Source organism: Rhinatrema bivittatum, chromosome 4 (genome assembly GCF_901001135.1).
Source record: "Rhinatrema bivittatum chromosome 4, aRhiBiv1.1, whole genome shotgun sequence".
Taxonomy (NCBI): Eukaryota; Metazoa; Chordata; class Amphibia; order Gymnophiona; family Rhinatrematidae; genus Rhinatrema; species Rhinatrema bivittatum.
The window spans coordinates 239,251,990-239,270,980 of record NC_042618.1 but is presented as its reverse complement, the minus strand read 5'-3'; the positions used below and the strand labels follow the sequence as shown (position 1 = coordinate 239,270,980).

At 45.3% G+C, this 18,991-nt stretch overlaps 1 protein-coding gene across 3 annotated transcripts in view; it reads left to right on the top strand.

Annotated features, from left to right (window-relative positions):
• Positions 1–18,991, top strand: part of DDX11 (DEAD/H-box helicase 11) — a 427,300-nt gene that overhangs the window by 308,965 nt on the left and 99,344 nt on the right. For all 3 annotated transcript variants that reach the window (XM_029599951.1, XM_029599952.1, XM_029599950.1), the window contains exon 19: positions 10,336–10,405. In XM_029599951.1, the coding sequence (XP_029455811.1) occupies positions 10,336–10,405 (70 nt within the window). The remainder of the gene's footprint in view (positions 1–10,335; positions 10,406–18,991) is intronic.

The window sequence follows — 18,991 nt, the reverse complement described above, 5'->3', positions numbered from 1 at the left end:
GTGTGTGTGTATGGCATGAGAGAAAGTGTTCAGGAAGGTGACTGGTGTGTGTGTGTGTGTGAGAAAGTGATTATGAGAGTGAGAAGCCCGTATATGTAAGTAGAACACGGGAGTGGGAAGCCTGTGTGTGTGTGTGTGTATGGCATGAGAGAAACTGTTCAGGAAGGTGACTGGTGTGTGTGTGCCAAAGACTGTTTGGGAGATGATTGGTGTGTGAGAGACAGAAACTGGTCATGGGGGCATGACTGGTATGGTGTGTGTGTGTGAGAGACATGGGCACTAAGGAAGAGGACCATAAGTATAGAGCTTAGCTTCTACTGCTGCTTCTGGTGAGTGCCACGGCCTGCAGGGAAGGGGAGTAGGAGAGCTGCTGGAGGGGGTAAGTAAAGGTGGCTTTTTAAGTTTATTTTTCTTGACTGCCATTTTAATTGTGTGATGTCTGCTTTTTTGAAATATTTTATTGGTGTTTGGAGAATGTTTAATAGTTTTTATGAGTTTTTAATTGTTGGATGTTCATAGCTGTTTTGAAACATTTATTCTGCTTATTAGTATAGTTTTACAATTATTTCTGTGTGGGGATCTATAGCTGCTTGCTAGTTCTGTTTTCCTAATAAGAGGTGTATTGGTTTTTAGGACCTGATTTAATATTTGTAGTGTTGCCTTTTAATAGATAGGGTTGCTCCTGTTTGAGTGTATTCCATAATACAGGTGTAACTGTGTGCGGATTAGTTTATGTGCATTACTACAGATCCTGGGAGTATGTTAGGTCGGTTCTGTGTCTGTTACCGAGATGAGATATTTTGCTAGCATGTAAGCATTTGTATCGGTCTTATTTGTTGTGTTTTCTCAGAGGACATGCATTGGTGGTAAACTGCTGTCTTTTCATAAGTAGGGCTATTGAGCCTGGAAATAGAAGGAGTTTGAGTTGCTGTTACTGAGATGTCACTAGAACCAGAATATCTTTTTTGTAGGGTGAGTTGTATGGGGAATGTCATAATTCTGCTTTACATCCATTATTGTGGGTCAGGGGGGTTCCTGTGGATACAAACTGTACTTTTACATCTAGCCCCATGACGATCATGGGTCAGTGTGCCATGCATGTGAGAACCTATGGTGAGTTGAGTTACATTCACATTATAAATGTCATAATTAAAAGATAAGTGTGCACTAAAATCCAACCCCATCCATAACCCCGCCCCCATATGACCAAAGCCCCGCCCTCACCCCACCCTCACGGGGCGAGGGCGGGGCGAGGGGTCACCGCAACATGAGGAACTGTATTGCGGGGTCACGGCATTAGAAAGGTTGAGAACCACTGCTCTAGGGTGTCCCGATGATACATTTACCCAGCCAATATTGGGGTAATTAAAGTCTCCAGAAATAACGGTGCAGGGACAGTTCTTAAATTCCACAACTTCTGATATTTATTATATTGAAAAGTTCAAGAATTCAGAAGATCAACATAGGCAACTCCACAGATCCAACACATATGTTTATATAGCGTCCCCCGACACGGTCCCGTGTTTCGCGGTGGCTGCATCGGGAGGGACCCCAACCTTTTAAAGAATCTGTAAATAAAGGATATAAAAGGTGGAATATACAGATGAGCTACTAGACATCGACCATTCAAACTAAGGTACATACCATATTCCAGCTGTCACGGAGTGCGAGCGCCCTCATATTGACAGACATTTAAAGCTCAAATTTGGCGCGAACACTAGATACCTCGCGAGATCCTCCAACCAATCACAGAGCACCCATCAGCTGAATAAGTGCCACTCTATCTCCTTGTTGAGGCCACCCGGGCTGACTGTATCCAATATGTAAATCCATCTTTGCTCTCTTCTTCTAAGTACCTCGGAAAAATCACCTCCCCGTAACGGGGGGGGAGACCACCTCAAGTACAAGGAAAGAGAGGTCAGAGATGGAATGATCCAACTGAGACCAATGTGTGACTAAAGGTTCATCCATTCTAAGGTTCATCCATTCTAAGGTGACGAATGTTAGAGCAGTGCTCAATCATTCTTGTCTTAACCATTCTACTTGTCTTTCCAACATATATAAGGGGACAAGGGCATAGCACAATATACACCACCCCCCTAGTTGTGCAGTCAGACTTTGATCTTAGCCGAAATGTACGGGCCGTTCTTGGATGTTTAAATGTAGTGACCACAGAGGTGTGCTCACACATCGTACAGTGCCCACAAGGCCCGTGAGACCCTTCCTCCACCTCTTTCTGATTGCGTAAAAAATTAGCGTGTACAAGTTGATTGCGGCCACCGCGAAACACGGGACCGTGTCGGGGGACACTATATAAACATATGTGTTGGATCTGTGGAGTTGCCTATGTTGATCTTCTGAATTCTTGAACTTTTCAATATAATAAATATCAGAAGTTGTGGAATTTAAGAACTGTCCCTGCACCGTTATTTCTGGTTACTTGCTGATGTGCAAGGTTTGCTTCGTTATTATTTTGGAGGTAATTAAAGTCTCCCATTATTACCGTACTACCAATTTGGTTAGCTTCCCTAATTTCTCTTAGCATTTCACGGTCCGTCTCACCATCTTGACCAGGTGGACGGTAGTATACCCCTATCACTATAGTCTTCCCCGACACACAAGGGATTTCTACCCATAAAGATTCAATTTTGCATTTAGTTTCATGTAGGATGTTTATCCTGTTGGACTCTATGCCATCCCGGACATAAAGCGCCACAGCGCCTCACGGGTGCTCCTCTCTGTCATTGCGATATAATTTGAACACCGATTATAGCACTGTCCCATTGGTTATCCTCCTTCCACCATGTCTCTGAGATGCCAATTAAGTCTTTGTCATCATTCACTGCTATACATTCTAATTCTCCCATCTTACGTCTTAGACTTCTGGCATTAGCATACAAACATTTCAAAGTTTGTTTTTTGTTTGTATTTTCATTCTGCTTTTTGATTGATAGGGATAAGTTAGAATTTTTAGCTCAGGTGAGTTTTTAGTTACAGGCACTTGGACTATTTTTCTTATTATTGGAACCTCACTATCGGGATGCTCTAATTCTAATGCATCATTAGTATCCTTTGAAGATACCGCTCTCCGAACCATGCGCTGCTGAGCGACTATTGGCTTTCCCCTTTGTTCTAGTTTAAAAGCTGTTCTATCTCCTTTTTAAAGGTTAGCGCCAGCAGTCTGGTTCCACCCTGGTTAAAGTGGAGCCCATCCCTTCAGAAGAGACTCCCCCTTCCCCAAAAGGTTCCCCAGTTCCTAACAAAACTGAATCCCTCTTCTTTGCACCATCGTCTCATCCACGCATTGAGACTCCGGAGCTCTGCCTGCCTCTGGTGACCTGCGCATGGAACAGGGAGCATTTCAGAGAATGCTACCCTGGAGGTTCTGGATTTAAGCTTTCTACATAAGAGCCTAAATTTGGCTTCCAGAACCTACCTCCCCACATTTTCCTATGTCGTTGGTGCCCACATGTACCATGACAGCCGGCTCCTCCCCAGCACTGTCTAAAATCCTATCTAGGTGACGCGTGAGGTCCGCCACCTTCGCACCAGGTAGGCATGTTACCAGGCGATCCTCACGCCCACCAGCCACCCAGCTATCTACATTCCTAATAATCGAATCACCAACTATGACGGCCGACCTAACCCTTCCCTCCTGGGCAGTAGGCCTTGGGGAGATATCCTCAGTGCGAGAGGACAATGCATCACCTGGAGAGCAGGTCCTTGCTACAGGATCCTTTCCTGCTACACCCGGTTGATGCTCTTCCATCATGAGACCTTCTTCCTCCAAGGCAGCACCAGGGCTGCCAGTCTGAAGTTGGGACTTGGCTACTATGTCCCTGAAGGTCTCATCTATATACCTCTCTGTCTGCCTCAGCTCCTCCAGGTCTGCCACTCTAGCCTCCAGAGATCGGACTCGTTCTCTGAGAGCCAGGAACTCTTTGCATCGCATGCACATGTACAACTTCTCACCGGTGGGTAAAAAATCATACATGTGACACTCGATTCAAAAGACTGGGAAGCCCCCCTCTTGCTGCTGGACTGCTGCCTTCATCTCAATTTTGATCAGTTCCTAGTTATGTTTTAGGTTGCTATGGGAGTAGGGATGTGTCTAACGTCCTTTAAATGTATTAGTGAATTCATGTCTGGTAGTGGCCTACCGGGGTCTGATCAAACTCTCAATAAAGTTTTTGTTGTTGTTTTGTTTTTTTTTTGTGAACGTGGCACCTGCCTATAAATGAAAGGATGAGCTAGGGGTGGGAGGGTTGGGAAATCCAAACAGTCTAACTTCAGTTAGTCAGCCAGAATGACTCACTGCTCTCTTGATTAACAAATGTTGGTACCTATTCAAACCAAATCACACTACCTCAACACCTTTCCAAGGTGAGTAACTGAGCTGAACCTTTCAACCTTTTTACTTAGGCATACACTGCTCCTAGCTTATTTCTAGCTTCTGGCTACTTTTTTTTTTTTTTTGGGGGGGGGGGGGGTTGTGTTTTTTTTTTTTGTTTTTGTTTTTAAATACAAACACTCAGTTCTGCTTACTAGCTGCCTTACAGACTTTTAAAAATAAACACACTACCTACTGCTTACTAGCTGCCTTATTGACTGACTATTTAAAAATACAGTCTAACTTGTTTATTCACTGCCTTACTGACTATTAAAAGCACAAACACACTAAATAATATTCCCAAATAGTTAACTTTGCCCCAATACTTTTAAAAAAGACAATCTCCTAAGCAAAAACTTACTGATTCCTTTCAGCCACCAGCAAGGTGATCCTCTCCTCTCAGTGCTGCCACTGGAATGTGGGTTACTGACCTCTTCCCTTCTAATTTATAATGTGCTTCTAAGGTAAATTAGTGCAAAACAATCCCTTTGGAGATTTACACTTCAGTTAGTTTTCCTGAGTTACTCACTGCTGTTCTGATTAACAAAGAATGGTACCTATTCAAATCAAACACACAACCTTAACACTTCCCTTGTAATATATAATATGCTTCTAAGGTAAATTAGTGCAAAACACAATCCCTTTGGAGATTTACACTTCAGTTAGTTTTCCTGAGTTACTCACTGCTGTTCTGATTAACAAAGAATGGTACCTATTCAAATCAAACACACAACCTTAACACTTAGTCAGCCAGAATGACTCACTGCTCTCTTGATTAACAAATGTTGGTACCTATTCAAACCAAATCACACTACCTCAACACCTTTCCAAGGTGAGTCACTGAGCTGAACTTTTCAACCTTTTTACTTAGGTATACACTGCTCTTAGCTTATTTCTAGCTTCTGGCTGCTGCCAGGGTATCTGCAGCTGCTATCTCGGCAAGACGATGGGCCTGGCTCAAGTCTTCCGACCTTTGCCCTGAAGTACAAGACAGATTATCCGACTTGCCTTGTGTTGGAGATAATCTGTTTGGCAGCAGATTCAACGAACAGTGGCGGAACTCAAGGACCATCATGAGACCCTAAGACAGCTCTCTCTGATGCCTTCTGAGTACTCTTCAAAACAGCCCTTTCGGAAGGACTCTAAGAAGTCATTCTTCTGCCCGAAGAAGTTCTACCCGCCACCAACTAGAACCCGTTCTACGAGACTGTTTCAGAAAGCCCAGTCTCGTCAGACACGAAAACAAAAACTGCAAGCAGCTCCTCCGCGTGGGCCTTGCTTCCGGTTTTTGACTCCTGCATAGAGAGCAGCAACCAGCTTCCATTGCCCCACATACCAGTGGGAGGTCGATTGTGCCATTTCAACAATAGGTGGCACACAATCACCTCAGACCAGTGGGTCCTAGTGATAATTGCTTAAGGTTATCGTCTGAACTTTCTCTCCATTCCACCGGACTCCCCACCTCTACCGACGTGGAGAACATCCGATCACTCCATCCTTCTGGAACAGGAGGTCTCCCTCCTCCTCCAGTCCAAGGCAATAGAACCAGTACCCTACTCTCAGCATGCCTAGGGTTCTATTCCCGGTACTTTCTAATCCCCCAAAAATCGGGAGGCATTCGTCCAATTCTGGATCTATGTGCCCTCAACAAGTACCTCCAGCGAGAGAATTTCAAAATGGTAACCTTGGGCTCTCTTCTTCCTCTTCTACAAAGAGGAGACTGGCTCTGCTTTCTAGACCTCCAGGACGCATACACTCATATCGCGATAATTCCATCTCATCACAAATACCTGAGGTTTCTAGTAGGCCCCAAGCACTATCAGTACCGAGTGCTTCCATTCGGCCTCGCGTCTGCACCACGAGTCTTCACAATATGCCTCTTCGTAGTTGCAGCCTTCCTCAAGCTCAAGGTGTTCACGTCTACCCCTACCTAGACGATTGGTTAATCAGGGCTCCCACTCAGCAAGCTGCACTGTCGTCCCTACATCTTACTTTACACACTCTAATTTCACTCGGATTTCTCGTCAACTACAACAAATCCTACTTAGTCCCATCTCAAACCTTATCGTTCATTGGGGCAGACTTGGACACCTTGCAGGCAAAGGCTTTTCTGCCTCGACAGCGAGCTCTCACTCTGCACATCAGCTGCAGTCTCAGCACTCCACGACTGCACATCACTTTCTCATCCTCCTGGGATACATGGCGTCCTCAGTTCAGTTCACCCCAATGGCCCGCTTGGCCATGAGAGTCATGCAGTGGACTCTAAGGTCACAATGGACTCAATCCATTCAGCCCCTGTCAACCATTGTCCACGTAACCAACTCACTTCGTCAGGCTCTCGCCTGGTGGAGAAATCAGGTCAATCTCCTCCAAGGCTTGCCCTTCCAGGCTTCAGACCCTCAAATAATTCTCACCACCGATGCTTCCAACCTCGGCTGGGGAGCCCACGTGGCTGATCTGCAGACACAAGGATCTTGGTCTCCAGAGGAAGCCAAACACCAAATAAATTTGCTGGAACCGCAAGCAATCAGATATGCTCTCAGTATTTCAGGATCGCCTCTCCAATCAAGTCATCCTGATCCAGATGGACAACCAGGTGGTCATGTGGTACATCAACAAACAGGGAGGGACGAGCTCCTACCTTCTGTGTCAGGAAGCTGCGCAGATATGGGCGGAGGCCCTCTCCCACTCGATTTACCTCAGGGCCACCTACTTGCCGGGAGTGGACAATGTGTTGCAGACAAGCTGAGTCGCACCTTTGAACCGCACGAGTGGTCTCTCAACCCCTCAGTAGCGAACTCGATCTTCCAACAATGGGGTTATCCTCAAATAGATCTCTTTGCAGCACCTCAAAATCGCAAAGTGGACAACTTCTGCTCTCTCACTCGCATCCAACGCTATCAGCCAGGAGACGCGTTCTCCCTATCATGGGCAACCGGTCTCCCTTATGCATTCCCTCCATTTCCACTTCTCTCGAAGACTCTCGTGAAGTTACGTCAGGACAAGGGAACCATGATCCTGATAGCACCCCACTGACTGCGCCAAGTGTGGTTTCCAATACTTCAGGATCTGTCCATTCGCAGGCACATTCCCTTGGGAAAGGACCCGCTTCTAATCACTCAAAACGACGGGTGCCTACGCCACTCCAATCTTCAAGCCTTGTCCCTGACTGCATGGATGTTGAAAGGTTAATCCTTCAGCCACTTAACCTTTCTGAACCAGTTTCCCGTGTCCTGATTGCTTCACGGAAGCCTTCCACGAGGAAATCGTATTCTTACAAATGGAACAGGTTCACGTCATGGTGCTCTTTTCAATCCGTTGACCCCTTTACCTGTCCAATTACGAAGTTTCTGGACTATCTCTGGCACTTGTCAGAGTCAGGTCTAAAAACTTCCTCCGTCAGGATGCATGTCAGTGCGGTAGCCACCTTCCATAAAGGTGTCAGGGATGTTCCCATATCAGTACAACCCCTTGTAACACGTTTTTTGAAAGGCTTGCTTCACCTCAAGCCTCCTCTACATCCACCGGCCCTTTCTTGGGACCTCAACCTAGTTTTGGTTCGGCTCATGAAACCACCATTCGAGCCTCTTCAATCCTGTGACCTTCGATATCTCACATGGAAAGTGATTTTCCTTTTTGCAATCACTTCCGCTCGCAGAGTTAGTGAATTACAGCTCTAGTTACCTATCCACCTTACACTAAACTTCTGCAGGACCGGGCAGTACTCCGCACTCACCCTAAATTCTTACCTAAGGTAGTTTCAGAGTTTCATCTCAATCAATTCATTATACTACCTACCTTTTTTCCCAGGCTCCATTCCAATCCAGGAGAGCAGGCTCTGCATACCCTTGACTGCCAACAGGCTCTAGCGTTCTACCTAGACCGTACAGCCTCCCACAGGAAAAGCACCCAATTGTTTGTCTCTTTCCATCCTATCAAATTGGGGCAGCCTGTGGGTAAACAGACTCTCTACTCCTGGTTGGCGGACTGCATATCCTTTTGCTATCAGCAAGCGGACCTTCCACTTCAAGACCGTGTTAAAGCACACTCTGTGAGGGCCATGGCGACTTCAGTAGCACACCTACGCTTGGTGCCGCTTCCTGACATTTGCAGGGCTGCCACCTGGAGTTCTCTCCATACCTTTACAGCCCATTATTGCTTAGACAAAGCCGGAAGACAAGATTCCATCTTCGGCCAGTCTGTCTTGCGCAACCTATTTACAAAGTGACGTACCAACACCCTTCCGCCTGCCCGGTGGGGTTCAGGATGTCCTCGGCCAAATTTCATCCCAGGCCTAGTGCCTTGCATGTCTGAGTACATTTGGTGCATACTCGGACATCCTCAGCTCGGTACTCACCCATATGTGAGGACTACCATCCTGCTTGTCCTGTGAGAAAGCAAATGTTGCTTACCTGTAACAGGTGTTCTCACAGGAAAGCAGGATGTTAGTCCTCACGAAACCCACCCGCCGCCCCGCGGTGTTGGGTTCATAACGTTTTCTTATTTTATTTTCGGCACTACCTGTAGCTTTTTAATAAGACTGAAGGGGGACCCCTGCTGGCTGCAGGGTTAGTGCAATGTTCCGTGATTGGGCTCCATCCTGTGATGTCACCCATATGTGAGGACTATCATCCTGCTGTCCTGTGAGAACACCTGTTACAGGTAAGCAACATTTGCTTTATTGTACTGCTGTTAATAGATGGTAAAGCAGGAAGGTAAGGCAATGATCCACAAGGTGCCAATACGCTCAACAGGCTCAGAAGTATAGTCTCACCCAGATGTTCACGATAGGCAGGAGCCTGCAGTGCGGGTAACGCCGCGGCTGTTGGGTGGAGTTGGAGCACTGGTTTGTAGAGGTACTCAGAGTGAAGGCATCTTCCTGATGGTAGAATGGTGGGACCAAAGGTCCGTGGTGCAGGATATGAAGTAGATAGGCCCTCGAGGAGCGAGTACCCAATGGTCCAATATCCTGGAATGAATAAGAGAAAAGACCCCAGAGGAGCGGTTGTGTATGTTAGTGAGGACCCCGAAGGGAAGTTGGAAGCGAGAGACCCCCGAGGAGCGGGTGTCTAGAGCTTCTGCTGGAGCGAGGCCCTTAGCGAAAGGAGGTGTCTAAGCTGGCAGCTTAGAGCAGGCAGAGTAGCGAAGCGAAGTCTTTGCTAACTCAATTTGGTAGCAGAAGCGGAGGCAGAGGCTAGATATACCCGGAGGTACTGACGTCATGCGGTGGGGCTGCCAACGAGGTTCCCACTATGACGTGTATTTGAGTGTCAGGGATGTGCGCGCTCGCGCCTTAGGAGGCCACGGGAGTGAGCATGGTGGATGGGGACGCCCATACTGGTCTGAAAACGCCGAGGCCCACGGCACCCGGCACCGGAGACAGCCTTCTTGCCCAAAGAGAAGGAAAGGGTAGAAAAAGAGGTAAGGCAGAGCGGTCGCAGCCGTCTGCGACCGACGGACGCAACGCTTTCATGTCACAGAAAAGGGAGTGAAACCAGATTAACTAGTGTAGAATTAGTATAACTGGAATTGAAGGGTTTTGTATGAAACCAGTATTATATACTAGAACGATCATGAACTTGTCTGACCACAAGGTGGCACTGCTGCTGCTTATAATAACAGTAATTTTCTTTTCCATCAAGGTCCCCTTTGACCTTGATTACATTTCCTAGACCCTCTAGTCATGTCAGATTATGGGGTATTTTAGTGGGTTACTATAAACAGAAAGTACTTTCAAATACTGCAAACAAAAAAATGTTAATACACATTCTTACTGTTTGAGTAGTGACTTGCAGGAGACGTAGGACTCCAGCAATGTTTCTGCATCATGCAGACCATTGTATAACCCTTGGTGGACCTACAGGATCCAGTGTTCTAATTCAAATTCAAGAGCTCTGCCACTGCTGGATGCTGAATCTCATTTCCATTTCTATGTGTGTTTGCAGGTGTCTGATTTTAAAGAGCAGTTGTTATCTACTGATGTCAGTGCTGAAAGGATTACTGAGTTCAGCTGTGGTGAGTGGATAAGGCCTTGTGTCAGAATGAAGGGGGTGCCATTGTCAGGTCATGTGCAGGATTGGTCAGTTTACTTTTACATTTTTAGTAAGTTTTCTCATGTTTTGTACTGAAATCCTTGCAATAATAGCAGCTTCCCCACCTGTCCTCAGAGTGGTGGTTACAGCTTCCCATTACTGTGGGATGTACAATCCCAATTGCGCAGTTTCTCCACATACAAGCAGGGCTGAATTAGTTGTGATATGTGGGTGTTATCATCCTACACCATCTAACGGACCCATCTCACTAGCTCAGTGAAGTTTTACTACTGAGCATGCGCGAGAGTTCCCACGCATACATGCTGCCTCATGAGCCCCTCAGTCTTTTTATTTTTGTTCAAGCTTCCACATGCACATGTACGCTTTCTCTTTCTAATTCGTTTTCTAATCTTCAGTTTTTCTTCAACCCTACTCTTTTTTTTTTTTAGTTGCCTTGCTACCTCAGCAGCGCCTCAACAGCACTTTTCTGTGCTATTTAAAAAAAAAAGAACGCCCCCCCCCCCCAATATCGAAGATGTATGGCTTCAAGGCCTGTGTTTGCATGTGTCCCACAACATCTGTACAAGGGTCTGGGACCCAATAATAATTAACAGCTATGATTTTTATTGGGTGTCACCTATGTCCCAGCAAAATAGAGTTTGGGAAATGGAGGAGTTTTGCAGGTTGATGTTGAGCCATTATTCCTCTTGGAACGGAGCCTCCTCAGGCTCCCTCTGTGCTGAGTTGAGCAAGAGCTCCATAGGCAGTGGTCCACTAGCTGCAGCACCAGGCTTCAGATCTGCTGTAGTTCAGAGGTTGAACAAGATGCAGAAGTGTCAAGCTCAGGAGCTGGCACACTCCTTTGTGCACCCACAGGCTGCTTCCCCCTTGATATGAGGCTCATCGATGCAGAAAAAGTGCCCTTCATCAGAGCAGGTGGTGTAGTTGGTGGCACCAAAACATGAATCATCTATGCACTGGCTCCTTGCGCCATTGACATGGCACAGAAACATGCACTGGGGGGACCTGGAGGAATCTCCTTGGAGTTGATGCCTTTATCGCCATCTTACCTTCTCTTTCTGGATCCCAGATCTTTCAGGGCCCCTTCCCCATCTACTCATGGCACTCTGCCAGAGTCTCTTTCACTGTATTTGGAGACACCGGATCCTATCTGCTTCATTGTGCCTCTGGTATCTATGTGGACAATAGCGCAGACAAACCAACAGGGGGAGTCCAATGAGTGCTTCTCAAGAGGATGACCCTATGCTAGTTTCAGAGAGGATGTCTCGTCTCTTCAACTTTGGGCGAGAGCACACAACAGTCCTTGGACCACATAGCTGAATAGATTAAGACTTTCTTTACCTTGTTGGCGGACAATGACAAAGAGCGTACCCTTCAGCCTCTCTTGTCCAGAATGTTGGATTTGTTCCCTCAAGGAAGAGAGTCTCTCTCACATCTATACCTTGGGTGCTTTCATCAGAATTTCCAGGGATGGAGACTATCCCATCTCATTCGGGCAGTCCAACCCTTTCTTCAGAGGAATCTAGCCAGCATTCTGAGGAAGGAGCATGAAACACTGCTGACTGGACAGTGCCCTGAGAGTATTCCCTTCTGAGGTGACTGATGTCCCCACCCCACTCACCATCATGTTCATCAGGGTCATGGTTTACTGTCCCTCTACCTCTTGTTTCTGAGAAAGAGTCTTTGAGGATCCCCTCAGAACCTAACCTTACCTAACCTGGTGGAGCATTCATCTCCACCAGAATACTTTTCGTTCTCTAAATTCCTGGACAAACTGGGTAAAGCAATTCGCATCAATATCCATAGGGTCAAAGATCCCTGCACCAAAGTCTTCGGACTATTTTGTATTCTAAAAACCAACTTTCAAACCGGCAGCAATCCTGGTCCATCATATTCTGTGGAATTTACAAATTAGAATTTTGGATAATCCAGCCTCCTGGCCCCCCCCCCCCCTCCCCCACAGTAGCCAGGAAAATGGGTCATAAATATAGAGCTCAACAGACTTCCAGTTTTGGTGTAGTTCAACTATCACACTAGTCTGAGGTAATGGAGTCAGCTTTAAAATGAACTATAAAGTCTAGAATTTGTTCCGAGACCCCCCTTCCCCTGGGCAAGGACCCCAGTTTCTTGGGATAATTTTGGGAGAAAGTCTTCCAGAGTTTGATGCTCAATGCTGGCATTGCAGTTCATCCAACTGTATATGGTGCAGTATTTACACCACTGCACTGACAAGCTGAAGCCTCTGGTAGAGTATCTGGTCAAGAAACAGAAAGGTTATCAGCAGACTCTTATGGATGTGGAAAAGTGCGAGTGCCTTCTCATCTGGTTGGTATACGATTCATTTGATACCTTGGCAAGATCTGGGGCATGCTGGTTGGCGTGGCTGAGAGCCAGCAGTTTGTGTGAGGATGTTCATAACAAGTTGGATGACGTCCTATGTTCTGGGTGCAATCTCTTCGTTGATAAAGTCAGAGAAATCATGGCCCAACACGCTGCCATTCAGTTCTTGGTGGGAGCCTTCTTCTAGATGTTCTTACTTTGCTTATACTGCTCCTTCTAAAGACTCCCCTTCATCAATTTCAGTGGTATCATGCTTCACCTGCTCTGCTGCAGCAGCAGCTTTCAGCATGTGGAGAAGCATGTAAGAGATAGCCTAAGATGCCACAGCAAGCGCAGACCAAGCCTAGGCCTAGTGTTTGATGAAACGCAACCCTCAGGCTTTGAACGCTTTAATAAGGGAAGGATTCAGCTGTTCCTTAAAGAGTGGCGGAAGATCACAAAGGAATGTTTTGTCCTCAAAACTGTGGAACATGCTTACCATTAAAACTTCTCCCATCCCCCAGCACTGCATCAATGTTTAGCCTTCAAGCTGGATCCATCTCGAGATGTCACCTCTCAACCAGCAGGCAATAAACCTTTTCCCTCCAAAAGACCATGGCAAGGAGCTCTATCCCCACTGTTTTCTTAACCCCAAGAAGTCAGGGGGGATTAAGACCTATCCAGATTTGTTAAGAGTGAACAAGAGCCTATTACAAGAGAAGTTCAAAATGAATGCCTTCCACACCGTCCTACTGAAGTAGAAGATTGGATGTGCGCTTTCCACACCATCCTACCCTTCATCCAAGAGAAACTGGATGTATACCCATCCATCCATCTCATTGGAAATACCTCAGATTTGTGGTAGATTCTTCTAACTATCAATACAAGGTTTTCCCCTTTGGGCTCTCTTTGACCCTAAAGATATTCACGAAATACTTAGCTGTAGCGGTGGTGCACCTGTGTCATGGGGGGTTTATGTCTTTCTTTACCTGGATGATTGGCTGGTGACAGAATCTTTTCAAGCAAGGGTATTGGACTCCCTGTTGAAAATGATAGGGCTCCTTCAGTCACTAGGTTTCATAGTTTGTTTTGTCAACTCAAACCTTGTTCCTACCCAAAGAATCAAGTTCTTTGGGATATGGATAGATTTGTTAGAAGAGAAAGCATTTCTTCCATCAGATTGGGTGTTTTGGCTTCTAACACTGGCTAGAACTTGCTGAAGCAAGATCAAGTACCCGCCTGAGCAATCCTGGTTGTCCTTGGACACATGGCGGTGGTATGTATATATGATGTGCCTCAACATGAGAGTTCTCCATTTGAATCTTCGCTCTCAGTGAGATCAACTATATCAGCCCTTGTCACACCCTGTAAGGGTAATCACAGAGATGAAATCGTTCCTCCATTGGTAGCTAGATATACAGGTAAGAGATAGGTGCTTTTTTTATATGTTCTTCCTCATCATGTAACGCTGGTGATGGATGCATCCATCAGGGGGTGGGGCACATTCACAAGATCCTTCTGAATTCAGGGGTTTTGGTTGGCAGTGGAATGCCTCTTCCATATTAACTTCTTGGAGCTGCAAGCCATTGGACATGCGTTGACTTTTTTCTCATTTCCCCTTCAGGGGAAATGAGAAAAGAGAATTCTGATCCAAACCGGCAACACAGGAGAAGAGACGAGAATTTTTAGTGTTAAGAGCCCAAGTAGTCTCTTTGGGGTTTTCATTTGTGTTAAAATATCCCTGTAAGTGCGTAATTAAGTCTTCAACAGAATGCTTTATTTTCTTCTATCCGGAACAATTAAAATCTTTCCTTAATGCTAGGAGGGTAGTTATAACTCCCTCTAATAATTAGCACTAGAGTGGATCATGTAGTAATAAGCTCCTGTGACACGTTAAAGCCCTATGTTAAGGATGTTTCTGCTTTATTAGTCTCCAGGAATCTCTGAAAATTTGGGAGTGGACTTGCAGGCACAGAGCCTTTTTCTAAGCAGTTTATCTTTTTGGGATCTTCAGCATGCTGGCAGATCATATCATGAGTGGTCCCTGGACCTGGTTATTTAACCTATGTTGTTGCCCTTCATTTAACTTGTTTCCATCAAAAAACAACAGGAAAATCGATAAATTTTGCTCCAAAGGAAGTTCAGATTCACTCCAGACACTTTACTGCTCAAATGGGATGCAGATCTACTGTATGCCTTTCCTCCACGTCTGCTGATGATGAGGACTGTGCAGAAGGTAAAAGGCCAGGCATTTCTTATCCTCATTGCTCCAGCTTGGCCCAGGCAAATGTGGTTCTCCTACCTTGTTAGGTTGTCTGTCCGTCCACTGATCCCTCTTGGATCTGATCCAGCTCTTCTAACTTGAGGAGGGTCGTACTGGTGATCTCAGTGATGTGCTGGAGGGCCCTTGTTAATTTATATTTTACATAAGAACATATATGTATGACTTTTTACCTACCGGTGAGAAATTGTACATGTGCATCCGATGTAGAGAGCTCCTGTCTCTCAGAGAATGAGTCCAATCTCTGAAGGCTAGAATGGCAGACCTGAAGGAGCTGAGACAGACAGAGAGGTATATAGATGATTTCAAAAAGAAATTGAAAACATGGTTGTTCAAACATGCCTACCCAGAATAAAAACTCACACCTCCTCCAATAAAAAATAGACCACATTGCGTCTGTTCCATCTTCCTCATACTGAGGAACCATATGTTGTTATCCTCTCTCCTCGTTCACACTGAGAGGAACCATGTTAATGTTAATGTTATTTCTCGTCTATCCTATTTAATTATTTACCCTCCTCCCAGTTTCTAATTCCCTGTTAAAATGTAATTTCCATACTTTACCAGTTTTGATGTAAACCGGCATGATGTCCACAACTAATGCCGGTATATAAAAATGTTTAAATAAATAAATAATAAATGAGACCTTCAGGGACATAGTAGCCAAGTCCTAACTCCAGTCTGACAGCTCTGGTGCTGCCTTGGAGGAGGAAGGTCTCCTGATCAAAGATCATCAACCTGGTGCAGCAGGAAATGATCCTGTAGCAAGGACCTGCTCTCCAGATGGTGCATTGTCCTCTTGCACTGAAGAGGATGTTGGAGAGATACCCGTTCTGGAGAAGGTTTTCATGGGTGATGATTCAGATGAACTGAACCAAATCAAGGTGAACCTGGAAGATGTGGTAGGCCTGATTGACAAACTGAAGAGTAGTAAATCACCTGGACCAGATGGTATACCCCCCCAGGGTTCTGAAAGAACTAAAAAATGAAATTTCAGACCTATTTCAATGAATTTGTAACCTATAATTAAAATCATCCAATGTACCTGAAGATTGGAAGATGGCCACTGTAATCCCTATATTTAAAAAGGGATCCAGGAAATTATAGATCGCTGAGCCTGAGTTCAGTGCCAGGAAAAATCACAGAAATTGTTATAAGGAATAAAAATCACAAAGCATTTAGATAGACATGATTTCATAGGACATAGCCAACATGGATTTACCCAAGGGAAGTCTTGCCTCACAAATCTACATTTTTTTTTGAAGGGGTGAATAAACATATGGACAAAAGTGAACTGGTAGATGTGGTGTATTTGGATTTTCAGAAGGTGTTCGACAAAGTGCTGCATGAGAGGCTTCTAAGAAAACTGAAAAGTCATAGGATAGGAGGCAATGTCCTTTTGTGGGCTGCAATTTGGTTAAAAAGACAGGAAACAGAGTAGGATTAAATGGTCAGTTTTCACAGTGGAAAAAGGTAAACAATGGAGTACCTCAGGGATCTGTACTTGAACCAGTGCTTTTTAATATATTATAAATGCTCTGGAAAGGGATACGATGAGTGAGGTGATCAAATTTGTGGATGACACAAAATTATGCAGAGTAGTTAAATCTCAAGCGGATTGTGATGAATTACAGGAGGACCTTGCAAGACTGGAAGATTGGGCTTCCAAATGGCAGATGAAATTTAACATGGACAAGTGCAAAGTGATGCATATAGGGAAAAATAACCCTTGCTGTAGTTACACAATGTTTGATTCTATTTTAGGACTTTCCACCCAGGATAGAGATCTAAGCTTCATAGTGGATAATACATTGAAATCATCAGCTCAGTGTGCTGTGGCGATCAAAAAAGCAAACAGAATGTTAGGAATTATTAGGAAGGGAATGGAAAATAAAATGGAGGATGTCATAAAGGCTCTGTATCGCTCCATGGTGAGACCGCACCTTGAATACTGTGTGCAGTTCTGGTCACTGCATCTCAGAAAGGAATAGCTGCACTGGAGAAAGTGCAGAGAAGGACAACCAAAATGATAAGGGGCGTGGAACAGCTGCCCTATGAAGAAAGGCTAAAGAAGTTGGAGCTGTTCAGTATGGAGAAGAGACGACTGAGGGGGGTATGATAGAAGTCTACAAAATCATGAAAGGACTTGAACAAGTTAATATAAATTGGTTATTTACTCTCTCAGATAATAGCAGGACCAGAGGGCATGCAATGAAATTAGCAAGTAGCTCATTTAAAACAAATTGAAGAAAATTCTTTTCCCATCGATAGCAGGGCTGAATTAGCCATGCTGTCATGGGATCTGTCAATCAGGCCCGGGAGACGGAGCTTGTCAAAGCAGAGAACAGAGCTTTGCTCTCTGCGGCTGCGCGTGTATTCCCGCGCAGGAAAAACGGAATCTCCTCAGTCTGTTTTTTCCGTGAGCGGGATCGCACGCGGAGCTATTCTCTCCTCAGCGTTTTAAAATGTAATAAAATGTCAAAGTCGGGTTTTAAACCCTGTCGATGTGGCAAAGTAATGTCACTTACCGACGGACACGATCGCTGTTACAAATGTCTAGGACCAGAGCACAACCGTGAAGACTGTAACCATTGCTCTCAGATGTCCCCTAGAGCACTAAAACAAAGGGCATACAGGCTTCAAGAACTTTTTAATTCGAGAGAGCCATCGGAGGCTCATTCATCGCCTGGCCCGTTAACTTTATCGGCTCCATCAAAAAAGAGATCGTTATCGTCAGCTCCACAATCCTCCACACTGGGAGGTAAGGAGAAAGCAAAACGACGAAGGCCATTGGATTCTAAGGAATCCTTAGTGCCCATAGAGCCGCAACGAACAATATCGTCGCAGGAAGCCTCAGCTCCATCACCTTCTGCGCCTACAGACCCGTCTGCGCACACACAAGTGTCACCGCAAAACGTCGGAGCAGCGCTCAACCCAGAAGAACTGGCGCGCAGGGAAAAACACGGCGCAGACCAAATACGTGCACGGCGCTGTCAATCTCTGCGCGCACGGAGCCGACTTCAATACAATCTGTGCGCACGGCGCCGAAGATTTCGGTGCCGATAACCCTTGCGCACACAGCATCGCAAAGATACACGCATAAATCAGGATCCGCGCATAAATCCTTATCGCATAACTCCAAGACTGCGCGCAGAGATTCAGCCGCGCACAAATCTACATCAGAGCATAAACATGCGCATAAATCTAAAATCGCGCACAAATCTACATCCACGCATATATCTGCGCATAAGTCTGTATCCGCGCACAAATATACATCTGCGCATCCACATGATTCTGTGTATAATTAAAAATCTGGGCACAAACCATATCTAAACATAAAAGGCAGACTTACTCACCTCAACTATTGAAAAAGGACAAAAAACGACGATGTTATCCTTCACAAAGCTATTCTTATGTAGATGATACCACAGAACTGTCACCAACTACGAGTCATACAGACTCCTCCTTTAATGATTATCATAAACAATCAAGACACTCTAGCCTTAAGAAACGGGCAAAGAAGACTACTACATGGGAAATAAGTCCTTTTACTTCTAAATCATCTAATAAACTGCCTTCCACTACCTTCTCAAAAAGAGAAGTAATTCAAGTGGTTTCCTCTAACACTTCTACAGATTCAGAAGATGCAAACAACCCAATGCATACTGAATTCATATCCCCTAAAGAGGATGTTTCACAAAAACAAGATGATCGTATGACAATGCCCCCTCATACAAGAGAGGCATTTTTTCAATTGTCTCAGTCTTTAGCTGGGTTTTATGAAACCCTTCAATCATCATTCAAGATGGCTAAGGTTGCTGATAATAGTTCTCCGGAACTCAAACCACAGTTTATTAGAGAGCCATCGGTAGAACCGCCGACATCTCCCAAAATAAACCGACCAGCCTCGCCATCTCATATTCAGGATACATCTCTTGATTCTCCTTC